At 39.4% G+C, this 23,909-nt stretch overlaps 1 protein-coding gene across 1 annotated transcript in view; it reads left to right on the top strand.

The window, feature by feature from the left end:
• Positions 1-23,909, top strand: part of EML6 (echinoderm microtubule associated protein like 6) — a 261,537-nt gene that overhangs the window by 150,030 nt on the left and 87,598 nt on the right. Inside the window, exons 12-16 of the mRNA XM_011950585.1 lie at positions 3,325-3,431; positions 6,255-6,373; positions 8,689-8,875; positions 10,886-10,991; positions 18,881-18,974. Coding sequence (XP_011805975.1) covers positions 3,325-3,431; positions 6,255-6,373; positions 8,689-8,875; positions 10,886-10,991; positions 18,881-18,974 — 613 coding nt within the window. The remainder of the gene's footprint in view (positions 1-3,324; positions 3,432-6,254; positions 6,374-8,688; positions 8,876-10,885; positions 10,992-18,880; positions 18,975-23,909) is intronic.

Here is a 23,909-nt window from a genome sequence, read left to right on the forward strand (position 1 = left end):
CTTGGCGGCCTGGGTTCTAACCAATATGCAACAGGGAGTTAGAGGGGGAGACACACATTAGGCCAGCTGGCAGCCTAAGAAACAGGCTGTTACCTCTGAGCCTCCTCCCATGACTCATCCCAGCAGTAACTCCAGGTCTAATAATATCCTCTGGAAGGAGTTTGTCCACACATTGAGCTCCCCAACTTTTATAGCTTCCACTCGAGGAACCGCATCCTAAACCTCCCACTTCTGGGAGCAGAGGGGACGAAGTATATGAGTGTCTATCTAGACCGTAGAGAAAAGTGGCAGTTTTATATGGACTTGTAGGCACTTCCAGCGTCTTCTTCCCTTAGGAGCAGTGACGAGAAGGTGCTCTAAGAATGCAGCTCCTCATTTCTCCCCAGATGGGGTTTATGCCATGCGTTGAATGCCCAACTTTTACAGCTACCTCCCAGAGGACTCCATCCTAAACCTGTTAGCTCTGGGAGCAGAAGGGACTAGGAATATTCTAGTCTTCCTATATCACAGAACAAAGATGTGGTCTTAAATGGGTTTACAAACACTTCCAGGAGCTACATCCCCTTGGAGCAGTGCGGAAAAAAGTTGGGAATGTGCAACTCCCATTTTTTTCTCCGGAAGGGGCTTACAGCACACACTTCCAGTGCTGCTTGATGACCTGCCATCTAATGACTTCCATCAGGGAGCTAACAGGGCAAGCACGTAATAGCCTTCCAGCAGCCAGAGCTCAGCACATGAGCCTTTGCTCTGGCTCACCCCAGTGTTCAATCTAAGCCTACCCATACTTCCTGGAAAAAGTTTGGTCAGACACCAAGTGCCGCACCTTCTATAGCTCCTACCTGTCTCCTTAATGAACTAGCTCTGGAAATTGACGGGGCTTCGCATTCCTGAGTGGACTTAAACCACAGAAAATGAAGAGGTAGAGGTACAATGGGCCCACTTCAGGAGTTATCTCCCCAGGATTGGAGGATACAGCCTAAATGTGAGTACAGGCATTTGTTACAGATTCTCTACCTGGCTTAGTGCAGAAAAAGTGAGCAGTAAATGACTGTGCTCAGCTTCACTGTGAAGGTAGAAGGAATTGAAACACATAGCCGACCCTCCAACCCTTCTAGCTACATATCAAGAGAGTCTGACGTGTTCCACCTTTACAGTCTTGTGCTACCAACAGGACATGGCACATCTTAAGGTCTAGGGGCCACCAAAACAGACAGTAGTCTGGACAAACACACAGATTTGAGAGGCATCTTAAAACCATTGGCCAGTCAGACTGGTGAGATCCTTCTCCTATACAAGGCCAGTCTGACGAGATAGGGAGAGGTAGTATTTTTTTTTTTAAATGTAATTCACCGAAACCAACACATAGCATCAATGACAATGAAGAAATGAAATTCCTGATAAATGAATAAGACATCTCCAGAAAGCAACCTCAGTTAAGTAGAGATATGTGATTTTTCCCAACAGGGAATTCAAAATAATAGTCGTAAAGACCCTCACTGAGGTCAAGAGAGCAATATTAGAACAAATTGAGAACTTTCCAGATAGAAGGTGTTTTTTAAAAAGTACTCAATGAATTTTGGTACTTTTAAAATACTTTCTCTGAGGGTCGTCTGGGTGCGGTGACTTATGACTGTAATCCCAGCACTTTGGGAGGCTGAGGCAGGTGGATCACTTGAGGTCAGGAGTTTGAACACCAGCCTGGCCAATATGGTGAAACACCCCATCTCTACTAAAAATACAAAAATTAGTCGGGTGTGGTGGCACACGTCTGTAATCCCAGCTACAGGGGAGGCTGTGGCATGAGAATTGCTTGAACCCGGGAGGTGAAAGTTGCAATGAGCCAAGATTGCGCTACCGCACTCCAGCCTGGGTGACAGAACGTGACTCCATCTCAAAAAAACTTTCTCCGAAGAGTACTGCAACTGAACTGAAAAATTCAATAGAGAGGTTCAACAGCAGACTAGATTAAGCGGAAGAAAGGAACAGTGAACTTAAAGACAGATTACTGGAAACCATCCAGTCTGAGAAACAAAGAGAAAGAGAGTAAAGATAGCTTAGAGACGTATGGTGGTCCAACAACTTATGTGTTACCAACATGCCAAAAAGAGAAGAGAGAGAAATGGGTAGAAAACATGTTCAAAGAAATAACAGCAGGAAAAATCCCATACCTAGGAAAGAAAATAAGCCAAATCTAGGAAGCACTAAAGGACACCAAGTAAGATGAATCCAAAAAGATGCACCCCCAAGAACCATCTTAAATTATCAAAAGATAAAGGCAGAGCTTTGAAAGTAGTAAGGGAAAAGAGAATCATCATGCATAAGGAAACCTCTATAAAACCATCAGCAGATTTCCCAAATGCAAGTTGAAGGTCTAAGGTTTACGTGAAGAATTAACCTTTGGGGATAACAGGAGAGGATACATTTCAGCTTCCTTAGGATAATTGTACCAGGTGGTGGGTCTGCTCAGTCAGGCTGCAGGGGGACAGGGTAACCTTTGAAATGGAAGTGGCCTTCAAAATGGGGCTGAAGGAATGGTTCACGGTTGGGGCCTATGTGTTCCAATTCAGTGGACATGTATGTAGTCTTTTCATTTATATCCACTCTTACGTCAACAGGGGTGGATGAGCAGGTGGTAAAATGAAAAATTATTTGGATAAATGTCGACAAGAGTTCTGTGGTGGTTTGGGCCATGACAATTACCAACACTTGGTGGGCTTGGTTAAAAGGCTAAAGAGGATCTGTATTGAAGTAAATGGTTGGATTTATTTTTGCTCCAGCCTTTCCCTTTTTAAAACCTGCCCATTTTACAAAACAAAGCTTAAAACCCAGGTATCTACTATGTAATAGAAATGTGTAAATGACCAACCTGGGCAACATGGTGAAACCCTGTCCCTACAAATAAAATTTAAAAATTAACTGGGCATGGTGGTATGCACCTCTGTAGTCCCAGCTGCCAGGAGACTGAGGTGGGAGGATTGCTTTAGCCCCAGAGGAGGAGGTTGTAGTGAGCTGAAATTGTGCCACTACACTCCAGCCTGGGAGACAGACCCTGTCTCAGAAAAAGTATAAATTAGTTTAGTTTGCCTGGTGAGCGGTGTGGGGAAAGAAGTTGGCCTAGTCTGTTAATGTTCCTGAAAGGAGTGAAGGGTGGGCTGAAGTAAACCAAAAGATGAAAGAAAGATGTTTTAACAATTTATATTAAATGAAAACTATGGTATAGTTTTTATTCACTTTGCTGGGATAAAAGGAAAAACATTTTAGATAATTTCAACTGCTCAGAGTCTCAGAATTTTTGCTTGTTTCTTATGGGTTGTACCTCTGCAGAAGGTGGAACTGATTCCTACAGTGAAGAATCCGATTCAGATTTATCTGATGTGCCCGAATTGGACTCTGATATTGAGCAAGAAACTCAAATCAATTATGATCGCCAGGTCAGTAAGCAGGGAGCAATGAAAATTTGTAACCCCAGAAGGGGATCTCATTGGATTTGGACATAGCACTAAAAGTGACTGGCACTTAGACAAAGAAAATTAAGGCAAAAACAAGAAAAATAGTCTACTTTGTGCCTTTAAGTGCAGGTTAAACCCAAAGTTTCAAAATTGAATCCCTGGTATTTGGGCTCTTTGCCTCCCCAGCACCTAAAACTTTGAAATATTTTTTGAAAGAAAAATGTGCAAGTAAGCCATAGGTCTTTTTTCACTTTCTTAGCAGATTACGAAAGCATGTGTTTTCTTTACAAGGATGGATACCCTTGAGGCATGGTGGTTTGCATGTGAGCTTGTTAGCCCAGTTTTTCTATTAACTCCTGCAACCATTTCCATTTAATCAAAGTAATTATCTACTTAAAGTAAAAGCTCAAATAAAATGTGTATTAATCTCTCCAGTCAGAAAGTACCTCTAGTAGGAAAGCTGATCAGTTGACTTCAATTTTTTTTTGGAAGTTAACATATCATTTTAGCGCTAAACAGTGAGCGTTAAAGCAATCCCTCAGAGGAATCTGAACACATACCACCTTGTTATGGCAATAACCATGGGGGTTCTCTTTTTCTTCCTTATCACGTAACAAAGATATGCGAAGCAGATTCTGTACATGAATGTGGAATCAATAAGACTTCAAATTTCAGATACATCAACTGTCAGTGTTGTCAATAGAGATTTAGGATATAGGCCTATGGCAGGTACCATGTATTGAAAGAAGTTAAGTAACTTGCCCATGTCCACTTTGCTTGTAGTATTAGGATAACAATGCTTATCTAGGCTTCTCTCCAAAGTGCACACTGTATGCACTACCTGGTTTGCCTCTATGTAAGCACTAAATTGAAATAGTTTTCAGCCCATAACTGTCACTCATTGATTCAGGGTTTGAAAAATTGCGTTCATAGCAAGACAGTCTAATGGTTTGGGTCAACCCCATGATGAAATCATCTTAACTGTGTATTGACACATTGTATTATGCAATATGACTACTAAAAAGGACTTGAAAAGAGATTATTGTCTGTGGCCGTACAACCCTGAACGTAGTCGATCTTGCCTGAAAGGGAATTATTAATGTGGAAATATTATGCAAACACTAAACAATATTATACTCTGGTATTGGGAGACAATAAAATGTAAACACAATACAAAATTTAGGAAAAGAAATCTTTAATCGGAAAGTGTTTAATAAAATGATGCCAATAGAAGAAGGAAAAGGGACCAGGCACAGTGGCTCATTCCTGTAATGCCGGTGCTTTGGGAGGATGAGGTGGGAGCATCACTTGAGGCCAGGAGCTTGAGACCAGCCTAGTTAACATGGTCTCTGTATCTATTTTTTAAAAAAGAGACTGGGTGTGTGCCTATAGTCCTAGCTACTCAGGAAGCTGAGGTGGGAGGATTGCCTGAGCCCAGGAGTTTGAGGGCTACAGTGAGCCCTGATTATGCCACTGTACTCCAGTCTAGGCAATAGAGCAAGACCCTGTCTCTAAGGAAAATAAATAAAAGAATGAAAAGATAGACTTAAAATTCATGCCTACAACTTAAACAGTTTGAATATCCTTAATGTGAAAATCTGAATTCTCCAAAATCCAAAACTTCGTAAGTACCAGTATGATGCTCAAAGGCAATGTGCATTGGACCATTTTGTATTTTGGTTTTGGATTTGGAATGCTCAACCAGTAAGAATAATGCAGATATTCCAAGACCTGAAAAAATCTGAAATCCGAAACACTTCTGATCCCAGACATTTCAGATAAGGAATACTCAGCCTGTATATTCTTCCTGACATTTCACTTTCCAGTGCTTACACCGATATATGATTTCTATTCACAGTATTCCTGAGTTATTCCTGAACAGGGATTTTTTAACTCAATTTTACAGATGAGAACTTGAGGCCAACAGAGGTTATGAGACCTGTTTAAACAATAGAAATACCAAGACTAGAATTCATTGATCTAAAGTAAATCGTTGGTGAGCTGATGAAAGCATCATGAATTAAGATGAATAATTATCTTTAGATTCTAGAAGCTTAGTTAATTGCATCTATAGTAGACAAAACTAGTGAGATTTCTTCTGACTTTTACAAATAATTTTTGATCAAATCCTAAACAGGGACCTTATATTTTATGATTTTTAAAATAATTTGATTAAATAAAAACTTTATGAAGATGAGAAATTATTACTAGATTGGATTTCATTCTCCACCTGTTAAAGGGACATTTCTTGGTAGCAAAGTATAAATACACAGTAAACAACAGATTGGCTTTTATGTGCATTTAAATGGTACAATCAGCAGCACATTTTAGATCCCAAGTTAGACCAAGATTGATCTTTGCTCTATATCTCAGATCTGTTAAGATGCATGAAGCTATGAAGGGAATGTAATTCCAAAGAGGGATCTCAGGAGAAAATTGTCATGACTCATAAGGTCCACATTTTTCAAATTTCAGAATCAGTAAGAGATTTCTGGCCTTAGAAGAAATAAAATATTTTATTTATATTTTACCGATACTTAATTTCCTTTAAAATTTACTAATATATTTTCTAGACATTAAGAAAACAGTAACAAATCAAGAAAGATTATCTTAAAATCCCAATTATTTAAAAAATAGTTCATGTTACTTTTGTTCATTAGGAAAAAGTAATATTCAATCTCATGTCTTATATTTTCAAAGACATTTTATTGAAGCAATTAAAGATTTTACAAGAATGCTAAGATATTGATGTTTTTGGAACCTCATGAAAGGCAGCTCACCCAGATGTTTCTGTTGTACTTTAAGGTTTACAAAGAAGATCTACCTCAGCTAAAGCAACAAAGTAAAGAGAAAAACCACGTAGTGCCCTTCCTCAAACGAGAAAAGGCTCCTGAGGACAGCTTGAAACTCCAGTTCATACATGGGTGGGTGGCCTGTCATGGGCGCCCGTGCGTGTTCCTCTGTCTCTGCCTGGTTATCACCAATCTTAGCACCAGGCTTAAGGGATCCCCTCCCCTCAGTGTTGTCCTCCTCCTGGCTAGCTCTTCTCTGCAGTGTGCACTTGAACCTGTGGTTGCTATTTTAAGTGTGACTCTCCAGTTTCCTTGTCGATGTTCTGTGCCATCACAGTGTGATTGTCTCTAGATTTTTCAGACTTCATGTAATTGCATGACATAAAGGGTACTGCTGCTCATTGCTGCTGCACTTCTTTCTCATCACTATCTTCACTTCCTCTTTCTCCTTTCCCCCAATCCCCTGCTCTGTTTTACTGGCTCCACCATAGGACAGTATTTCCTTCAAATATTTTCTGCACATGTGCCCAAAATAATTTTGAATTTTATAAAATTATATGCACCCTTGCATATTTTAAGTAGACAACTAAAACTTTTTAATGTCAGTTTAAATGGTTGAGAAGATGCTGTCTGTATTATGAATACATCAGTCCTTTACATGGATGCAAAGGAACCTAAATGCCATAAATATTTGATTCTCACTATTATCAACTTAAAAAATATGTGAGGCCAGATACAGTGGCTCACACCTGTGATCCCAGCACTTTGGGAGGCTGTGGAGATGGGATTGCTTGACTCCAGGAGTCCGAGACCAGCCTGGGCAACATAGTGAAATCTCATCTCTACAAAAAACTAGCCAGATGTGGTGGCATGCACCTCTAGTCCCAGCTACCCAGGAGGGACGCTTGAGGTTGGGGAAGCGCCTGAGTTGGGGAGGTCTAGGCTGCAGTGAGCCATGATCTTGCCAGTGCACTCCAGCCTGGGTAACAGTGAGGCCCTGTCTCAAAAGGGTAAAAAAATACATGAACAAGTCCTTCTGTAACAGGAAGATATTTTACATCATTCATATTTCTACCTAAGCTCATATTTCCATTCTAATTTTCCCATAAAATTTTACCCTAACATAATCTTTTTATGCTTAAGAGTCCTTTGTCACCATATCATACCCGCTGCAAGAAGAAAAATTTCTGTGACCCTAAGACTAACTCAGCCCAATACAGTATCCACTAGCCACACACAGCCACTGAGCACTTAAAATGTGGCTATTCTGAAAAAAGATGTTCTGCATGTGTAAAATGCACACAAATTTTGAAGACTTACTATGAAAAGAGGAATGTAAAATATCTCACAAGTTTTTATATTGATTACATGTTGACATAGTAATATCTTAGATGTGTTTTGGGTTTAAAATGTTATGAAATAAATTTTGTTTTCTTTTTTTCTAATGTGGTAACTAAGAAATTTTTACTTAGGAGGTTCATGTTATTTTTCTGTTAGGTACTGCTGCTCCATTAACAATTTATTTGAATTATAATTATTAGTAAAATTGACTAAGTCAACATAAATATTTTACTAATTATGACATACAATTATTAAGCACAGAAAAATTTTGTTGGAAATTATTTCAATATGATGGATTGGTTTTCAATTGCAAGATCTGTGCATTTATATTACTTATTGTTAGAATGTAACAAAGTTTGATACTGAGTCTATTCTCAGTTCTCATTCTTGTATAGATGTAAGCACTGAGAAAGTTTATTCTCTTAAGTAGGTAAGAATGGAGGCCATTTTATAGCAATGTTATTCAATTCTTCAAACTCCTATGATAGGCCAAGAAAGTCATATTTGATTTTGATATATCACAAAAAAATAATGATCTTTCAGCTAGTAATTCCATTAAGTGTCTGTACGATTTTGTTGAAAGCAAAGAATTGGAAATCACTTGATTTGCAGGATTCCTTAGCCAGCCATTAGAGTTGTTTTCTTTCACCATCCATACTTGTGTTTTGAATTGTTCCTTTGTTTTGGTGCCCCTGGAAGGGTCTGTATCCCAGAGGAATACTGCATAGTAGGATTCCAGATGGAGGAGAGGAATGGCTTTTTACAGTGGGCGGAAGGCATTTATGAGAGGGGAGATGGGAAAGGAGTACCTGCATCTCATCACAGGTGTGTTCTCAGATGATCATTTTTAAGAAAAAGCACACACAATAGCTGAGGATCTGCAAACAGATTCTGTTATAATGTTCAGTGCCCATGTGCCTTTTTGAAAATCATCTCATGCCCTCAAACGGCCGCATATCCTCATTTAAACATTGCTGTCCTATGTGACACCTGGGGTTCCACTTGTACTTGTTCACGTCAATATGTTAGCCTTGCCTCTGACACCTCCTGCTCCATGCATTTGCTGTTTGTTCAACCACTGTGCATTTCTTGGACCTGTGCTTCAGTTATAGAGGCTACGACTGTAGAAACAATCTGTTCTACACACAAGCTGGAGAAGTAGTCTACCACATTGCTGCAGTTGCTGTTGTGTATAACCGGCAGCAGCACTCCCAGAGGCTGTACCTGGGGCACGATGATGACATTCTCAGCTTGACCATCCATCCGGTGAAGGACTATGTGGCTACTGGGCAGGTATATATCTCCTGTAAAGCTAGGGCCTAGCCAAAAAGAGAATTAAATTTTTGAATTCAGTTTACCTATTAGAAATTCAAGAAATACTGGGTAGAAATAAACATGAGATGGGAAGGTGAAGATTGAGTGAACACTGGATCCTTCCATGATGATGGGTGAATCAACCAAAGCATTCTAGCACTATTGGGAGACCTCTGAGGAGTTCTTTCCCTGGAATGATGAGATCTATGAACGGGACCAGCTAAAACTAAAATAGTGAAAGTTTTGTCAAGGAGCAGCTTTATATACTGCCTCACTGTATGCCCAGGACTTAGTATGTCCTAGGTACTCAATAAATATTTATTGAATGAACCATTTAAAAATACTATAACATCTAGAGTGTAATTATATTTGTAAGACTTAAAACCATAAGACTTTTGACTAATTTATATTTTAGCCTTATAAAAACACCTTGAATTTTATCTGAACTTTTTTTTGAAATGCCTAAACCTTAGATTGAGTCTATAATTGAAAAAACTGCTAAAACAGGGACCCTCTACATTCATTTGGGGATGGAAAGAGAAAAATAATAGTTAATTTATTAAACAAAGACTTTATTAAACTCAGATGTATTACCTTGCTGGCAAAAGAGTAATATTGTCAAAAGTATTTTTAGTTTTATCTTTTCCTCAAATGTATAGATTATACTTTTGTTCAGTTTTTATCATGAGTGTTTAATTGCAGATAATACTTCAGCTGGTATTAACTAAGTGGCAAATTCGAAGAAAACATTCTTGGTATAATGTCAAAGGTTAACATGAGACAAACCCTCTCCTGAGACTTGACATGCAGGTGGTAAAGCCTTTGGACAGGGTTCGTAACCTGGGGTTCATGAAATCCATGAATGAAAATGAGAGCATGAGGGGAGTCAACCCCTTAGAAGGTATATTTGGGGGGAAAAAGGATCCATAACTTCTAAATTGTTTTGTAAAAGGGTTACAATCCTCCAAAGGGTAAGGACTGGCCATTAGTTTATACATGAATTTGCTGGCCTTCCAACTGAACGTTAAGAGACCTATTGTGTTAGTTGATGTTATAAGATTTTCCAAGTAATTGATCATTGCTTTGCTTTTTCACTTGCTCTTATTTTTTGCCTATCTTATAAACAGATGGTGCTTGATTCATGTGTATTTAATAGCCTCTTTTTTTAAGTAAAAGCCAGAGGTGACTTTTTTACATAAACCCCCAAGAAGATACTGCACTTAATACTGTATTTGATGGAAGGTAAACCAGTGGCAAACAGTATTCCAGCAGCCACCTGCAGGAGACTGGGCCTCCACAGACCTCTGTAAGAGTGGCCTGGATGCTGCTGAATTATGCCTATGGCTTTATCTCCCATTTTTCCTTTTAAAGTCATCACACCCAACAGATTTCCCACCCCCCCTACATATTACAAGTGAGGAAAACCACTTTACTATTACAATTTTCTTTGTTGTTGGGGATTAGTGTGATAGAAGCTTGTATCCCTGCAAAGATAATCCACCTTACTGAAAGATAGTTATGCCATGAAAATGTTATTTCCCAGGGGGAGAAGCGGGGCCAGGCCTCCTCCTGGTGGGTAGCGTAATGGAGAATGGGTAAAATAACTCTGGATAGCATCATGACAATGTACAAGTGACTTCCTTGAGTGAGAAGCAGAATCTTGTGTCGAGCTGGGAAGGCAGGAGAGGGAATGGTAGAAGTAACTGAGAAAAACAAGGTACAGTGGACGTGTGAATTAGCCTTAAAGGCTCAGGCATCAGGTTAGGCTCTGCTGGAACTCTACCTGATTGCCAAGACCAGCCTCTTAGAGATACAGTGCCTCAGTTTCCTCATCTCAAAAATAGCTGAGTTGTACCAGATGATTTCCTAGGGTCCTCCTACTCTCCAAATGGGTTTATCTTGGTTTCTGAGCAGTCTTGGACTCTAAGGAACAAAATCTTTGTTAGTATAACTTATTAGTAGTTAATAACAGTCATCCTGTTATTTAAGGTTGGAAGAGATGCTGCTATTCATGTGTGGGACACACAAACTCTAAAATGTCTGTCGCTATTGAAAGGACAACATCAGAGAGGAGTGTGTGCACTTGATTTTTCAGGTAAGGCCCAGAGTCATTGACACATGGTTCTACATTGAGAGAGAGAGAGAGAGAGAGAGACAGTGTGTGCATGCACACGTGTGTGTGTGTATGTGTGTGTGTATTTAAACATGCTCCCACTTAGTTCTTTTTGTATTGAAGTGCAAGCTGTTTGTATGCCAGCTACCCACTCTTAGACTGGGAATCATACATGGGAATACCTCATCGAAAAATGTGGCCTTTAGATTACACACCCCTTCCCATCTTCATTTTCTCTCTCCCAAGTCATTACCCAGAGCTCACACCGTGTTCTGTATTTGCTTGAGCAATTTGAAATCCAGAGCAGCTGTTGCTGTTGACTTAGTCGCAAATGTCTGGCAGTGACTCAGAACATCAATTTCATCTCTCCAAATAAGTGGGAGCGCATCGCTTCTGATTGAAAATACAAAGTACTAGAGAGAAGGCTGCAAATTCTCTGCAGAGGGCCACTTTACAACATTGGTGTTTTGGAAATAACTTTTATGTTGAAAAAATAGAACTGAAGTTTTCATCTTAATTTAAAAGTTGAACACAGTATCATAAAAAATAACTGAAGAAAGTAAGTTCCTTTAGAGTGAGTTTTCTTTAAGCTAGCATTTGAGAATGAAGGCCTATCACGAAAAGTATTTCTACCTAGAAATTTTTAATAATCACAACTGTAGAAATTAGATCAATAGAAAAAGAATTCTAAACTTTCCACAGAAAGCTAATTTTATAATTTTTTTCTAAATTTTATTCAAATGCCTAATAAGTATAACACGTGTAATATTAAATTCCATGACTCCACAAGCCTGATCTCTCTTCCCTATCCCTTCGTCTCCCTCTCATCTATGCCATGGTAGTCATGCTGGTCTCTGATTCTATCCTACTTCCTCAGTCCATCCTACCCTCTTCTGGAGTCTCCCAAAAGCACAGTTACCATTGCCACCACATGGATTCCCCTTGGTTGGCTGACTCAGTGTGGAGCCCTTAGGACATCCATGGCCTTCCATGATCTGGCCTTAACCTTCCTTAGCAGTATTTTAAACCCACCAGCCCTTAGTGCTCCTTCACGTCTCTCTAACCGTGGAGGCTACATGTACTCTTACCCTTCTTTTGCCTGTGTTCTTTGCTCATGCTGTTCTAATGTGTCTTTTCAAGTCCTCCCATCCTTTAATGTCAAGCTGGAAGTTTTCTCTTCCAACTTTACAGGGAGAAATAACCTGTCCTTTTTTCTGCATCCCTTTTTTTCTGCATCCCTTAGCCCTTTTTTGTCATTGCTCTTATGGCACCCATTGTTCTTGTGGCACTCCATGTGGCACGTAGTTATTTGTGTCAGCATCTCCCATGCATTTCACACACAGTAAACTACTTGGCAGCAAATCCCATCTCTCTGCTCCCCACTGCACATGTCATACTGCTGTGCAAATAGAAGCTACTAAAAAAGTGTGAATGACTAAATGAACAAATGAGGTTCTGCTTCATGCACTTTATCTTGCCTTTCCCTATTACTGCTAGAATTTTACAATATAAACCACGTTTGGGCGAAAACTACCTTCATTGGCTGACGAATGTAACATGGGGCAATTTTTAGTTTTTGTAACAGGCATATTCTCACATACTATAAATTACTCTACAAATCTGAGCTGCTGTATCATTATTAGAGGTTATTCAGTGCCTTTGGTGATTATTAAATTAGTAAAAATCAAGGCTAAACAGTTCATGCTTTACACTGGTGACGTGAGGTAGGAGAAGGCATAAGTGTCAAGGAAGAGAGAACTCCGCATACCACCTGCCAGCGGAATAACACACTCAGTCATTCACTCAATAAACAGTGAATACAAAGTCCACACTCCTGGAAGTTCGATGGACATGCAGTTTTAAAATAGGTGTGCCATGTGTCACTGATAAAGCAGTGAAACCTAAAAGAAACTGTAATTTTAGTTCCAATATGATTGTATTTCAAAGATGTGGATGAATTCCTTCTGCTTTTTGTTCTCCATAGTTCCACTCCTCAGTGGCCAAACTGCCCTTTTCCTAAAATTAATTTTCCTAGCAGACATATATGTGTATACTTAATATAAGTAATTAATGTGCTTTAGAAGAGTGGTAAAATGCCCATTAAAGTAGCAAAAATAAATAACAACAGCTACATGTTTACAACATAATTGGGAATCCAATATATTCATACTTTTGGCAGCACTGAAAATTGACTCAATTCTAGCGAACAATCTGGCAATGTATAATAAAGCTGTAATTCAAAATGACAAGTATGAAGACTGTATTTTATGCACATTTCAATGTATCTGGATAAAAGAAAAAACTGAATTCAAAACACCATCTATCACTGATTGCAAATGAAAATGTGCATATGTGTATTAGCATATAAACAAAGTGGCCAGAAATTTAGAGTAATATAAATAGGATTTAATCATTAGGTTATTTCCTCTATAGAGTTGATTAATTTTCTATTTTTTAAAATCAAAATAATTAGCTCATGTTATTTAAATACCTTTGGAGGAAGAGATTAACAGATCAAAGACATTAATTATGAGTTCATAGCAATAAGCTGGTCCCCAGTAATGTGGCCTCTGTATTTCAGATAGCTAACATTTCTTCTGGGCTTATTAGTATTATAGAAGAAAGAACAAGAAGTTAAGTGAGCTTAGAAAGCTTTTTCCCATAAGACAGCCCTTCAGATCAGTGCCTGGGTAGAGAAATGAGATACTCTGGAGGAGGTGAGGAGCCCGATTTGGTAACTGCTTCTGATTCCCATCTTGGGCAAATAAATTCCCAAATATGAAATATTTTGTGCATAAGAAGAGCATTTCAGTATTTTAACAATACAGTCTCCATTCCCCAGGTAACAATCACTGGGAAAGAGCCCATTTTTCAGTAAGTGTGTTGTTTGTGATTATGGAAATTCACCTTTTTGTCTTATAGGTTAAGGAGTATGTCAATATGTAAATGGTAGAAAGGAATCTGATAGCTTTAGAAAGTACTAATACTAAGGACTATTGTGGAAAAACTTTCACTGATACGTGATTCATTGCCATGAATGGTTACATACAGATGAACTGTAGTCATTGACTGGGAGTTGGGGTAGGGGAGTGGGGACCTGTGGTGACTCCTGAAAGTGTGAGCTGAGGCCTGTTTGGTTTAATTTCTATCGATAGCAGTCTGTTATAATAATCTAGTTTGAGTCTTAAACCCCTGCACCACTTTATAGGCCGAGAATGGAGATCCTGAAGTTGGGTGGTGTGGCCTGGGTAAAAGTCAACAGTGGCCAATCCAAAAGCAAAACCCAGGTCCATTGCAAGAGCCACCAGGCCTGGGTTTGACAGCAGGCGGGAGGCATGCCAAGAGTTCTCCTCGGTGTCAGGCCTCCTCCGGCCCCTTCCCTTTGCTGGTGCTAGTGTGTACACTTGGCAAGAGTGTCATGCCCGGGTGTGCAGGCTCACTTTCCGCTCCCTGTGCCCTCCAGTAAGCATGTCCATCTGCCCCTCCCACCCTCCACTGTAACTGTGGAGTAGACATGGTGGTGCATAGAGGCCCTCAAGTGGAACAGCCCCAAGTGAAGAGAGATCCCATTCTAAAACAGCCGAGAAACACACACTTACCTGAAGTATGAGCAAGGGCAACTAACGCTACCTTCTTTTGGAAACTGATAGACAAGTGAGTAGCTCAAGTAGAAATGTTGAAAGAGGGGACTATGTAGACCTCCTTGTTTAACCATGTAAACAGGGCACTGATGTGACACTCATCAGTGATGATTTAGCTAGTGCTCCATCTGTGTGCCTGCCTCAGTACCCCTGTCGCTGCCCATCTCTTAGGAGTTAGCTCATTTGGGGGGTTTTGTGGGCACCTACTGATAGTGTGCTTATCTCTTACTAGAGAATAAATTGTCCTGGAAATATAAAGCAGGCAAACCAGTGTGAAAATTAGACAACTGAGGATTTAGATTGTTCTTGCCACTTTTCGAAAACAAACAGAAGACATTTTTAATCAAAAACATTTCTTGGGACAGAATTTGTAACTGGGCTACAAGGACAAGAAGGAATGAATTTGTGTTATCTTAGTTGAGAACCTCTTTTAACTCAGTATTTATTACTCTCTAGGGGAAGGGGAACCATTTTTGTTTTGTGCTTGCCGTGAGGAAAGTGCTTCCGCATGAGTAGAAAACCAGATTAGAAATAGAAAAGGTCAACCACATAAATATTTTCTAGCTTGAATATCAACCATATAATTTTTTTAAACCTTCATAGAATTATACTGATTTCCATAAGAGCACATCTGAGACTTGATTTCATTGTGTTCAATAGAAAACCTATGCATTTTTTATGAGCCCTGAATAGACTGACCAACTCATAATTGTCTGAATAAAACTTTTTCTAATTCACCCTTTACTGTTGACATTAAATGTCTTCCTATTATTTCTGGACTATGTCACAAACATCCATAATTAATGCGTGCTGTAACTGGAAAGATGTGAAAGGACATTACCTAAGACTCTAAAAACATGGCTAAAAATTAAAAACTCCAACTAACTGGCCAGAGAGTAGATTTCCAAAGCTAAGACCAAGCCTTACAGGGAAAGTGAGAACTGGGAAAGAGTAAAAATGTAGCCAATTTTATTTCCAAACTGTGTAGTATATACACAGAAATAGCCCACATCGGCAGAACTCGGGGAAGTCACTATCCCAAAGAAGAGGTATGGTTGTTGAGGCACCTCTGGATTTGCACTGCTGCTTCCATTGCTACCCACAATCAGAATACCTTTTTTGGTTTAGAAAGGTGGTGCAACAGTGAGGATAAGCTGAGAGGGTCTTGCAGAAATTTTCCTAAAATAAAAGTTCACCTTCTACAATCTCAAAATCAGCTTACCCTTAGGCCTTCTTCAGATGACATAAAACTTTATTATTTTAAATGTATTTGTGCTTCCATTCCAAGAAGAACATATAACTACACAGATTTCAAAAGAAAACGTGAAATATAGTCAGTGAATGCAACAAGACATTGAATATTTGTGCAGTGTTTTTGAAATGAATAATTTTTTTTAAATTTGTTTATAATTAACACATAATTGCAAATGTTTACAGGGTATAATGTGACATTTCAGTACATATTTATATTGTGTAATGACCAAATCAGAATAGCTGTCACATCCATCACCTCAAACATTTATCATTTCTTTGTGGTGATAACATTCAAGATCTTCTTTTCTAGCTATTTTGAAATACACAACACAATATTAGCTATAGTCACCTTAACACGTAATGTAACACCAGAACTTACTCTTCCTAACTGTAACTTTGTACTCACTCTTTACTCATCATCCAAAGTTTTTTTTTTTTTGAGACAAGTTCTCACTGTGTCACCCAGGCTGAAGTGCAGTGGCATGATTATGGCTCACTGCAACCTGGACCTCCTGAGCTCAGTCGATCCTCCCATGTCAGCCTCCCTAGTAGCTGGGACTACAGATACACACCACCACACTTAGCTAATTTTTTTTGTATTTTTTGTAGAGACTGGGTTTTGTCATGTTGCCCAGGCTGATCACCAACTCCTGGGCTCAAGGGATTCACCTGCCTCAGCCTCCCAAAGTGTTGGGCTTACAGATGTGAGCCACTGCACCTGGCCAAAATCTTTATAGCTATAAAACATAGTACATTCCATTTCAATTTATACCATCCATAGGCATATTCTGTCTTTATCTTCCTCCTCATCATCAATGTCACCAGTATCATCAACATTCACTGAAAGCTTGATTAGTGTGAGGCTTATAAAGGAAATGTGATAAGATTATTATAAGCCTTAAAAGAGGTTATGATCTTAAAGACAGAAAACACCAATAAAAATAAAATCAAATGCAGAGGCATGCCAACATAAAAACAACCAGGCCATAGCAAGAGCTGTGGAAAAAGTAATGTTGGTAATGAATAGGAAGTCATTACTAGTTCCTTCTCCTAAATGCATACAGAGGGACCTTGCCCAATTTAAAGCCTGGTAACCTTTAAGCATAAGGGGGTATCATTAGTTGGGATTTGAAAGATATAGTTTATAATAATCACCTGGTGGTGATTTAGCCCTTAAGGAAAGTGTTAGTGTCTTCATCTAATACTACAGCCTAGTAGCTTGAAAAGGTCATGTAACTTTCAAATCCTTGCCTCATACTTAGTAGTGATGGAGGGTTGGAGAGGATTTGGTTTGTTAAACCAGACTTTTTCTTTCTCTGACTTTCCTTCATCCAGAAAAGGAGGAGGAGACTACCATTTCCAGTTGGTTGGAGAAGGGTCTCTTGCACAAGCAAGGACCCTCGAAGCATGGGCATTGGTTAGCATTTGAGATGGGGTTGCCAGATTGAGCCAACAAAATTATAGGAAGCTCAATTAAATTAGAGTTTCAGGTAAATAATTTTTGTCGTAAGTATATTCCATGCAAAATAAGGATAAATATGTAATATACATATAAATATTGCATGGGACATACTTGTACTAAGAAATTAGTTACTGCTTACCTGAAATGCCAGTTTAACAAGGTTTTCTATATTTTACCTGGCAACCCTAATTTGGGGTCTACTGCAGATCTGCCTTTGAAAATACCAGTTGAGACCTCTGAATGGACTGGCAGACCTGGGAGAGGCAATTTATCACAGACCTGTGTTGCTTTACCCTCATAGCTGGCCCTTGTAGTCAGAGAAGAGCCTTGATATACTGACGCAGGATGAGCTTGATCACTCGTCTCCTAGCAACCGCACAGCTAGTGGAAGGGAGACTGCTGACCCAGAGATACTTCTGTGTTGAATCTAGCCTTGCAAGGAGGCAGCAAAGGAAAGGCTTATTGACTATACCTTTTCTTTTGTCTTGAAGGGAAAAAGCAAATTAACTGTTTTTATTTGAAATTTAATTGTGCATTCAGTATATTTTTTAAAACAATTTTTGGGAAAATAACCTAAATGTCCAAATTATAGTAATCATGGATAATTATTATTCTCTTAGAGAAATAAATTGTCCTGGAAATGTAAAGCAGACAAGTGATGTGAAAACTGACAATAAGCAGTTATACATAGGGATTTACAGTAATCTATTCTTGCCACTTTTCTAAACAATTATAAGTAATATTTAATACTAAAGGAAAATGTTCATGATATAATAGATGAAGAAAGATTAGATAACCTGTTTAGTATGATTCTGGCATTGTTTTTTCTAAGCACATTTATGTAAAGACTGGTAGGATATATATCAAATGTAAGCCTAGAAATTTGGAAGATATAAAATTTTTCTGTATCCATATTTTCTAAATTTCCTATAACAAGCACACTATATTTGAGATAGGGAACATAAAATTTTTTAATTGTAAAATCATCTTTTGAAAGAATTTTTTAAGTTAAAATTAGTTTCTGTAATGTTCCTAACTTAGAGAGTTAACCCAGTTTTTAGAGCTGAAAATGGTCTCAGGGTCACAAAGCCAAGTGGCACCTCAAGTAAATGTCATGAGATTGGTTTGTCACAAAATACACAAAAGTTTTTGTAGCTTATCTGAGAGTCTCTCTAGCTCTGTGTCTCAGAATGTCGGGTGGGCAATTTACTTCTGCAGCCCATTATGCATTAGGGAGCTCGGCTGTCTCTAGTCATGCATTTCATTCAGTGAGGTCCATTTAGTGTATGATACCTCTAATGTATTACAATATAATAATTGTACATGTTTATAGAGTATAGTATGGTGTTTCAGTACATGTATACATTGTGTAATCAAGTCAGGGCAGCTATCACATCCATCACCTCAAACAGTTATCAATGCTTAAGATCAATTACTTATTTCTCTTTACAGTATATGAAATGTTTTGTTTTTTTCATGGAAGAAATCTTGACATTTGTGTTGTTTTCATACAGCCGATGGAAAATGTCTGGTGTCGGTTGGTTTAGACGATTTTCACAGTATTGTATTTTGGGACTGGAAAAAGGGAGAAAAGATAGCCACAACAAGGTAAGAAGCTGCCGGGATCTTATGGTATCCTGCTGATATCACGGTTTAGTAAAGGTCAATAGTTTTCATTTTCTGGTAAGATTTCATCTTCAAACTCAGGTGAAACTCACGTAGAAAGCTTAGCACCTAAGTGAAAAAATACTGCAGTGTTTCATGGTGGCAAACCTGACTTACAGCAGGTAATGTTTGTTGTGGTGAATCAGAAAATTCCAAAATCCTATGCAAAGAGTCGTTCACCGCTTCATTTTGAGTGGTCTGTGTAATCTGTATCAAAGCATTTCAGCAATACAAAAGGAGCTTTTCTCAGGCTGGTGCCTTGCCACTTGTTTTTCCTCTGTCCTAGCATCTGGTGAAGGATTCTCAATGTCATCAGAGTCAGAAGCACCGTTTGTCATGAGGCTGCAGCATGCTGGAAAGGAGGCCCCACTGAGTGCATCTGCCACTTGCTTTCAAAGCAGGCAAATTGTTTCCCTAATCTCCCATCTTATAAATAGATTTTTTGAGACCGACTGCTGTTTATAGACCACCTGTCCTCCCTTACCCCAGCCTTCCTGCCTGCTGATTCAGCGCTAAGTCTGAACATGACTTTCCATTCCTACTTGCATTGAGCTCAGCTGTTTGCCCAGCCCTGATCAGGGGTCAAAATAGTTGGCAGCCAAGGCCCAGCAATACAATTTGTTGCCCAGGCGTGTTGTCAGTGTATCTCCCCGTTCTTCCCTGCATTAATGATGTCCTTTCTATCTTGCAATATAAAATCATTTTGAAGTTAATAGCCTTGAACCCCAATAGTCACTTTTTAAATTAATATTTTCCTCTACAATATTAAATAGGAAAAAAGTTTTGTGGGAATTTAATGAACGAAGATTTATAAATTGCTAGAGACCCGGAGGAGCAGCAGATGGAGGCTTGAGGACTCCAGCTGACCATCTTAGGAGAAAAAGAGAAGCTTTTCTGATGACTGCTGTTGAGATTGAATTCTTGGCAACAAATGGCAGCTCATAAATCTGCCTGCCCAAGTGGTTTTCCTTTTGGTCTTTCTTTCTAGTATTCCTCACTGTCATTCTACTCCCTTCTAGTACTCAGATTCAGCTTCTCATCAGAACTCTGTTTCCCCGCTAGACTAAAATACAGAATTTAAGTTGAATATTTCTGATAATATACCATCTGCCTTTACAGATAATTTCAGGGAAAGCACATGTCTGGATTTCAAAAGCAACAGAAATGCAATTTTCCTGCTAGAAAACGCTCTGCAGCTGTGGGTGGCTCACCAGTTTTATGACAGAAACATTAATAGAAATGGAAGAAAGAAATATTTCTTAATATTAAAATAGTATATATTTTATATACTTGGTGGATAGTGTTACTGCTTCTATTTAACACAAAGTTGACGTAACACCATTATGTTAATAACACAATTTATATTTGGAATTGCTTCTAAGCCTTATGACACATTCCCAAAACAAGACACCTGCAGAATTGCCCAGGAGAACACTTTGGATTGACGTTAACCAGTGCTATTTCCAAGGAGGAATATCAAGGAATAAAGTTCTTTGGAAGAATAGTAGATTTTGCATTAATAAGTAAATAAAAGTTATGTAAATATCTATTTGCGTAATATTAACAATGATACATATTTACATAAATACATGAGAAATTTAGACAAATAAATAAAACTTATGGCCTTAGAATGCTTAAGTAGATAGAAACTTTTAAAGTTTCTATCTTTTTAAAGACAGGAGGCCGTGCACCGTGGCTCACGTCTGTAATCCCAGCATTTTGTGAGGCTGAGGCGGGCAGATCTCCTAAGGTCAGGAGTTCGAGACTAGCCTGGCCAACATGGTGAAACCCCGTTTCTACTGCAAATATAAAAATTAGCCTGGTGCGGTGGCGGGCGCCTGTAATCTCAGCTACTCGGGAGTCTGAGGCGGGAAAATCACCTGAACCTGGGAGGCAGAGGTTGCAGTGAGCCACGATTGCACCACCACACTCTAGCCTAGGCAACAGGGCGAGACTCCATCTCAAAAAAAAAAATTAGGGACATGATAGAAGTGACAAAGAATTAATCAACTGAATGATACCTTACTTCCAGGGTCATCTAAGCTCCCAAGAGGGCCTAATTCACAGAGAAGCTGATTCAGTCCTACCCCTCATTTTTCACTTCTGTGTCTCAGTCACTGCCAGCCTCATTTATAGAGCGAGGCTGAACAAGAAACCTGCTTCTGGCTGACTGTGCTGTTTTGGCAAGGGTGATTGTTCTGTACCACTTGTCGCCCAGGAGGTGAGGTTTCTCCACAGAGGAGGAGCATGGTTGGTAGCTGTGGTGGCATCATCAGCTGTGCTGCTGGTGGCCGTGGTGACATGTGCCAGCTGTACACCCGGGCACTCAGAAGTTGCTCCTCCCCCGATTGGTGAGAAGATTTTAAATGAACTTACTCTTTAGCAGCTCACAGAAACTAGGGAAATTCAGAATTGGACCATAGAGATCTTATTTACAAGATACCCTAGATTTTATTTACAAGATCTCTGTGAGACTGGATCCAATCTATTTAAACAATTTCCCCACATGCATCTTTGCTAATTTTTATGAGTAATTTAGGTTACCTCCATTACAAATGAATTTTTCAGTCTTTTTTTTCCCCCCTAAAGATCATTCCAATTTTAGTCTAATATACAAGTAGCCCATTTAAGAACCAAGGCTGATCTCGTATAGGAGTAATTACAGGGCCTAATATCACTGTCAATCAGGGCAGAATAATGTGACGATTAATCAGGTACATCTGTGCTCCTTTAGTTGGACTTGTATTGCTCTGGTAATGTGACTGGGGAACGATGACTAATTACAGACACATTTCATCTCAGAGTTTGAACAGCAGGGATCTTGGACAAAAAAGAATTATCAATAAGAACATTTCCAAGGCCAGTCTGAAAGTTTTGCTGCTAGAAAACTGAGGAACACACTGTAGGCCTACATATGGCAGGTGTATTGAACTTCCAAGTAATCGCTTCTGTATTAGCTTCGCCACTTCATCTATTTTAGGTCCCTACGTTTACATGCACTTAATGACTGTGATAGTCTCCTGTATACCACATGGGCCCCTTTTCTTTTTCACTTTCTTTTTTAAAATAACACTTATTCTTTCCTCTGTTTTGCAAAAATTGTATACATTATACACTTAAAAAAAAGGAAAATCATCTATAATTCTACTACCCAGATGTAGCCATGGGTAACATTTTAGCATATATCTTTTAGTATGTATTTTTCTAGTATTTGTATTCATTTTTATTTACATGTGGGGTATTGTGCATATGCTCTGTAACTGGCTCTTTTCACTAATACATCGTCTCACTGTGTTCTAATTTGTTTCCTGTTTTATTCTATATTCTATATTTTGAGCCAATTTAAATTTTTTTGGAGATAGCGTATATGTATCAAACACTCATCAGTCTTTCTGTTAAAGGCTACTGCCACAGAAAGGGAGAACCAAATTACACCCAGGACTGGGCCTCTGTGCAAACAGAGGAGTTCTGAACGGACAATATAGAAAGCGAGTCACCCAGTGTGCAGTTGCCCTTGGCCTCTGGAAGAGGCTCCTTCCTTGGTGCTTGCTCATGGGGTTTATGTGGCCCCATGCGGTGAATCCCTTGTGATGGGGCATGAGGAATCGTCCAGTGTTAGGACAGCAGCACAGTGTGTAAGTTCTTATTCTCACCATCTCAGGTCTGACAAACTCTTTGCATTTTGTTTTGCTTATACATACACACATGCACGTGCGTGCACACACACACCTACACTTACAGGCAACTTCCCTACAAGTTTAACACGTGTGTAAAAGAAAAAATGAGACATATGCAGTGTGTTCTTTATTTAGATACTGACATTAGCTAAACATGTACATGCCATCCTTAGCCACTTTAGCTACAACAGAAATAACATTGGTGTTTTTATGACATAGAGTAGGACAACAAAAACTCTCACCCAAACTCAAAGTGCTTTTTCTGTTTTCTCACTCAACAGCAGTCAACACAGAAAACTTCCGTGACCAACTTGTGGGGATTTCTCCCCACCACCAAGCAAACAATTCTGTGACAGACACTAGCTGAGTATTTTCTAGTTCCGTTCTATTCTGAATCTGTCTACCTGGTGGTAGCCTCAGATTCCACAGGTTGAGGGCTCAGTTTCTGAGGCCGTGCCCCTCATCCCACCTTGGGTTTCATTAATTTGCTGGAGTCGCGCAAAGAACTCAGACATACTTACTTCATTTGCCAGATTATTACAGAGGATGTTACAAAGGTTATGGATGGAAAGCTATATAGGGCAAGGCACATAGGAAGGGGCACAGGGCTTCCATGGCCTCCCTGGGTGCACCTTCCTCCAGGGATCTCCTTGTGTTCAGCTATCTAGAAGTTCTCCAAACCCTGTCCTTTGGGGTTTTTAATGGAGGCTTCATTACATAGGCATGGTTGATATACTCACTGGCGATGGGTGAGCAACTTAACTTTTGATCCCTCTCCCTTCCCTGAAGGTCAGGAATGGGGCTGCAAGTCCCAACCCTCTACTACTGCTTTGGTCTTTCTGGTGACCAGCTCCCATCCTGAAGCTACCTCTGGGCCGGCAGCCATCAAGTCAATCATGAGCATACAAGAAGACCTCACTGGAGATCCTAAGGATTGTAGGAGTTGTATGCCAGGAAATGGAGGGGGAGAATTGAAGACTACATACGTATTTTGTAATATCACAATGGCACTAAGAAATTAGATGGAGGCCGGGCGCGGTGGCTCAAGCCTGTAATCCCAGCACTTTGGGAAGCCGAGACGGTGGATCACGAGGTCAGGAGATCAAGACCATCCTGGCTAACACCGTGAAACCCCGTCTCTACTAAAAAATACAAAAAACTAGCCAGGCAAGGTGGCGGGCGCCTGTAGTCCCAGCTACTC

The sequence above is a fragment of the Colobus angolensis genome, unplaced genomic scaffold (genome assembly GCF_000951035.1).
Source record: "Colobus angolensis palliatus isolate OR3802 unplaced genomic scaffold, Cang.pa_1.0 Scaffold309, whole genome shotgun sequence".
Classification (NCBI taxonomy): Eukaryota; Metazoa; Chordata; class Mammalia; order Primates; family Cercopithecidae; genus Colobus; species Colobus angolensis.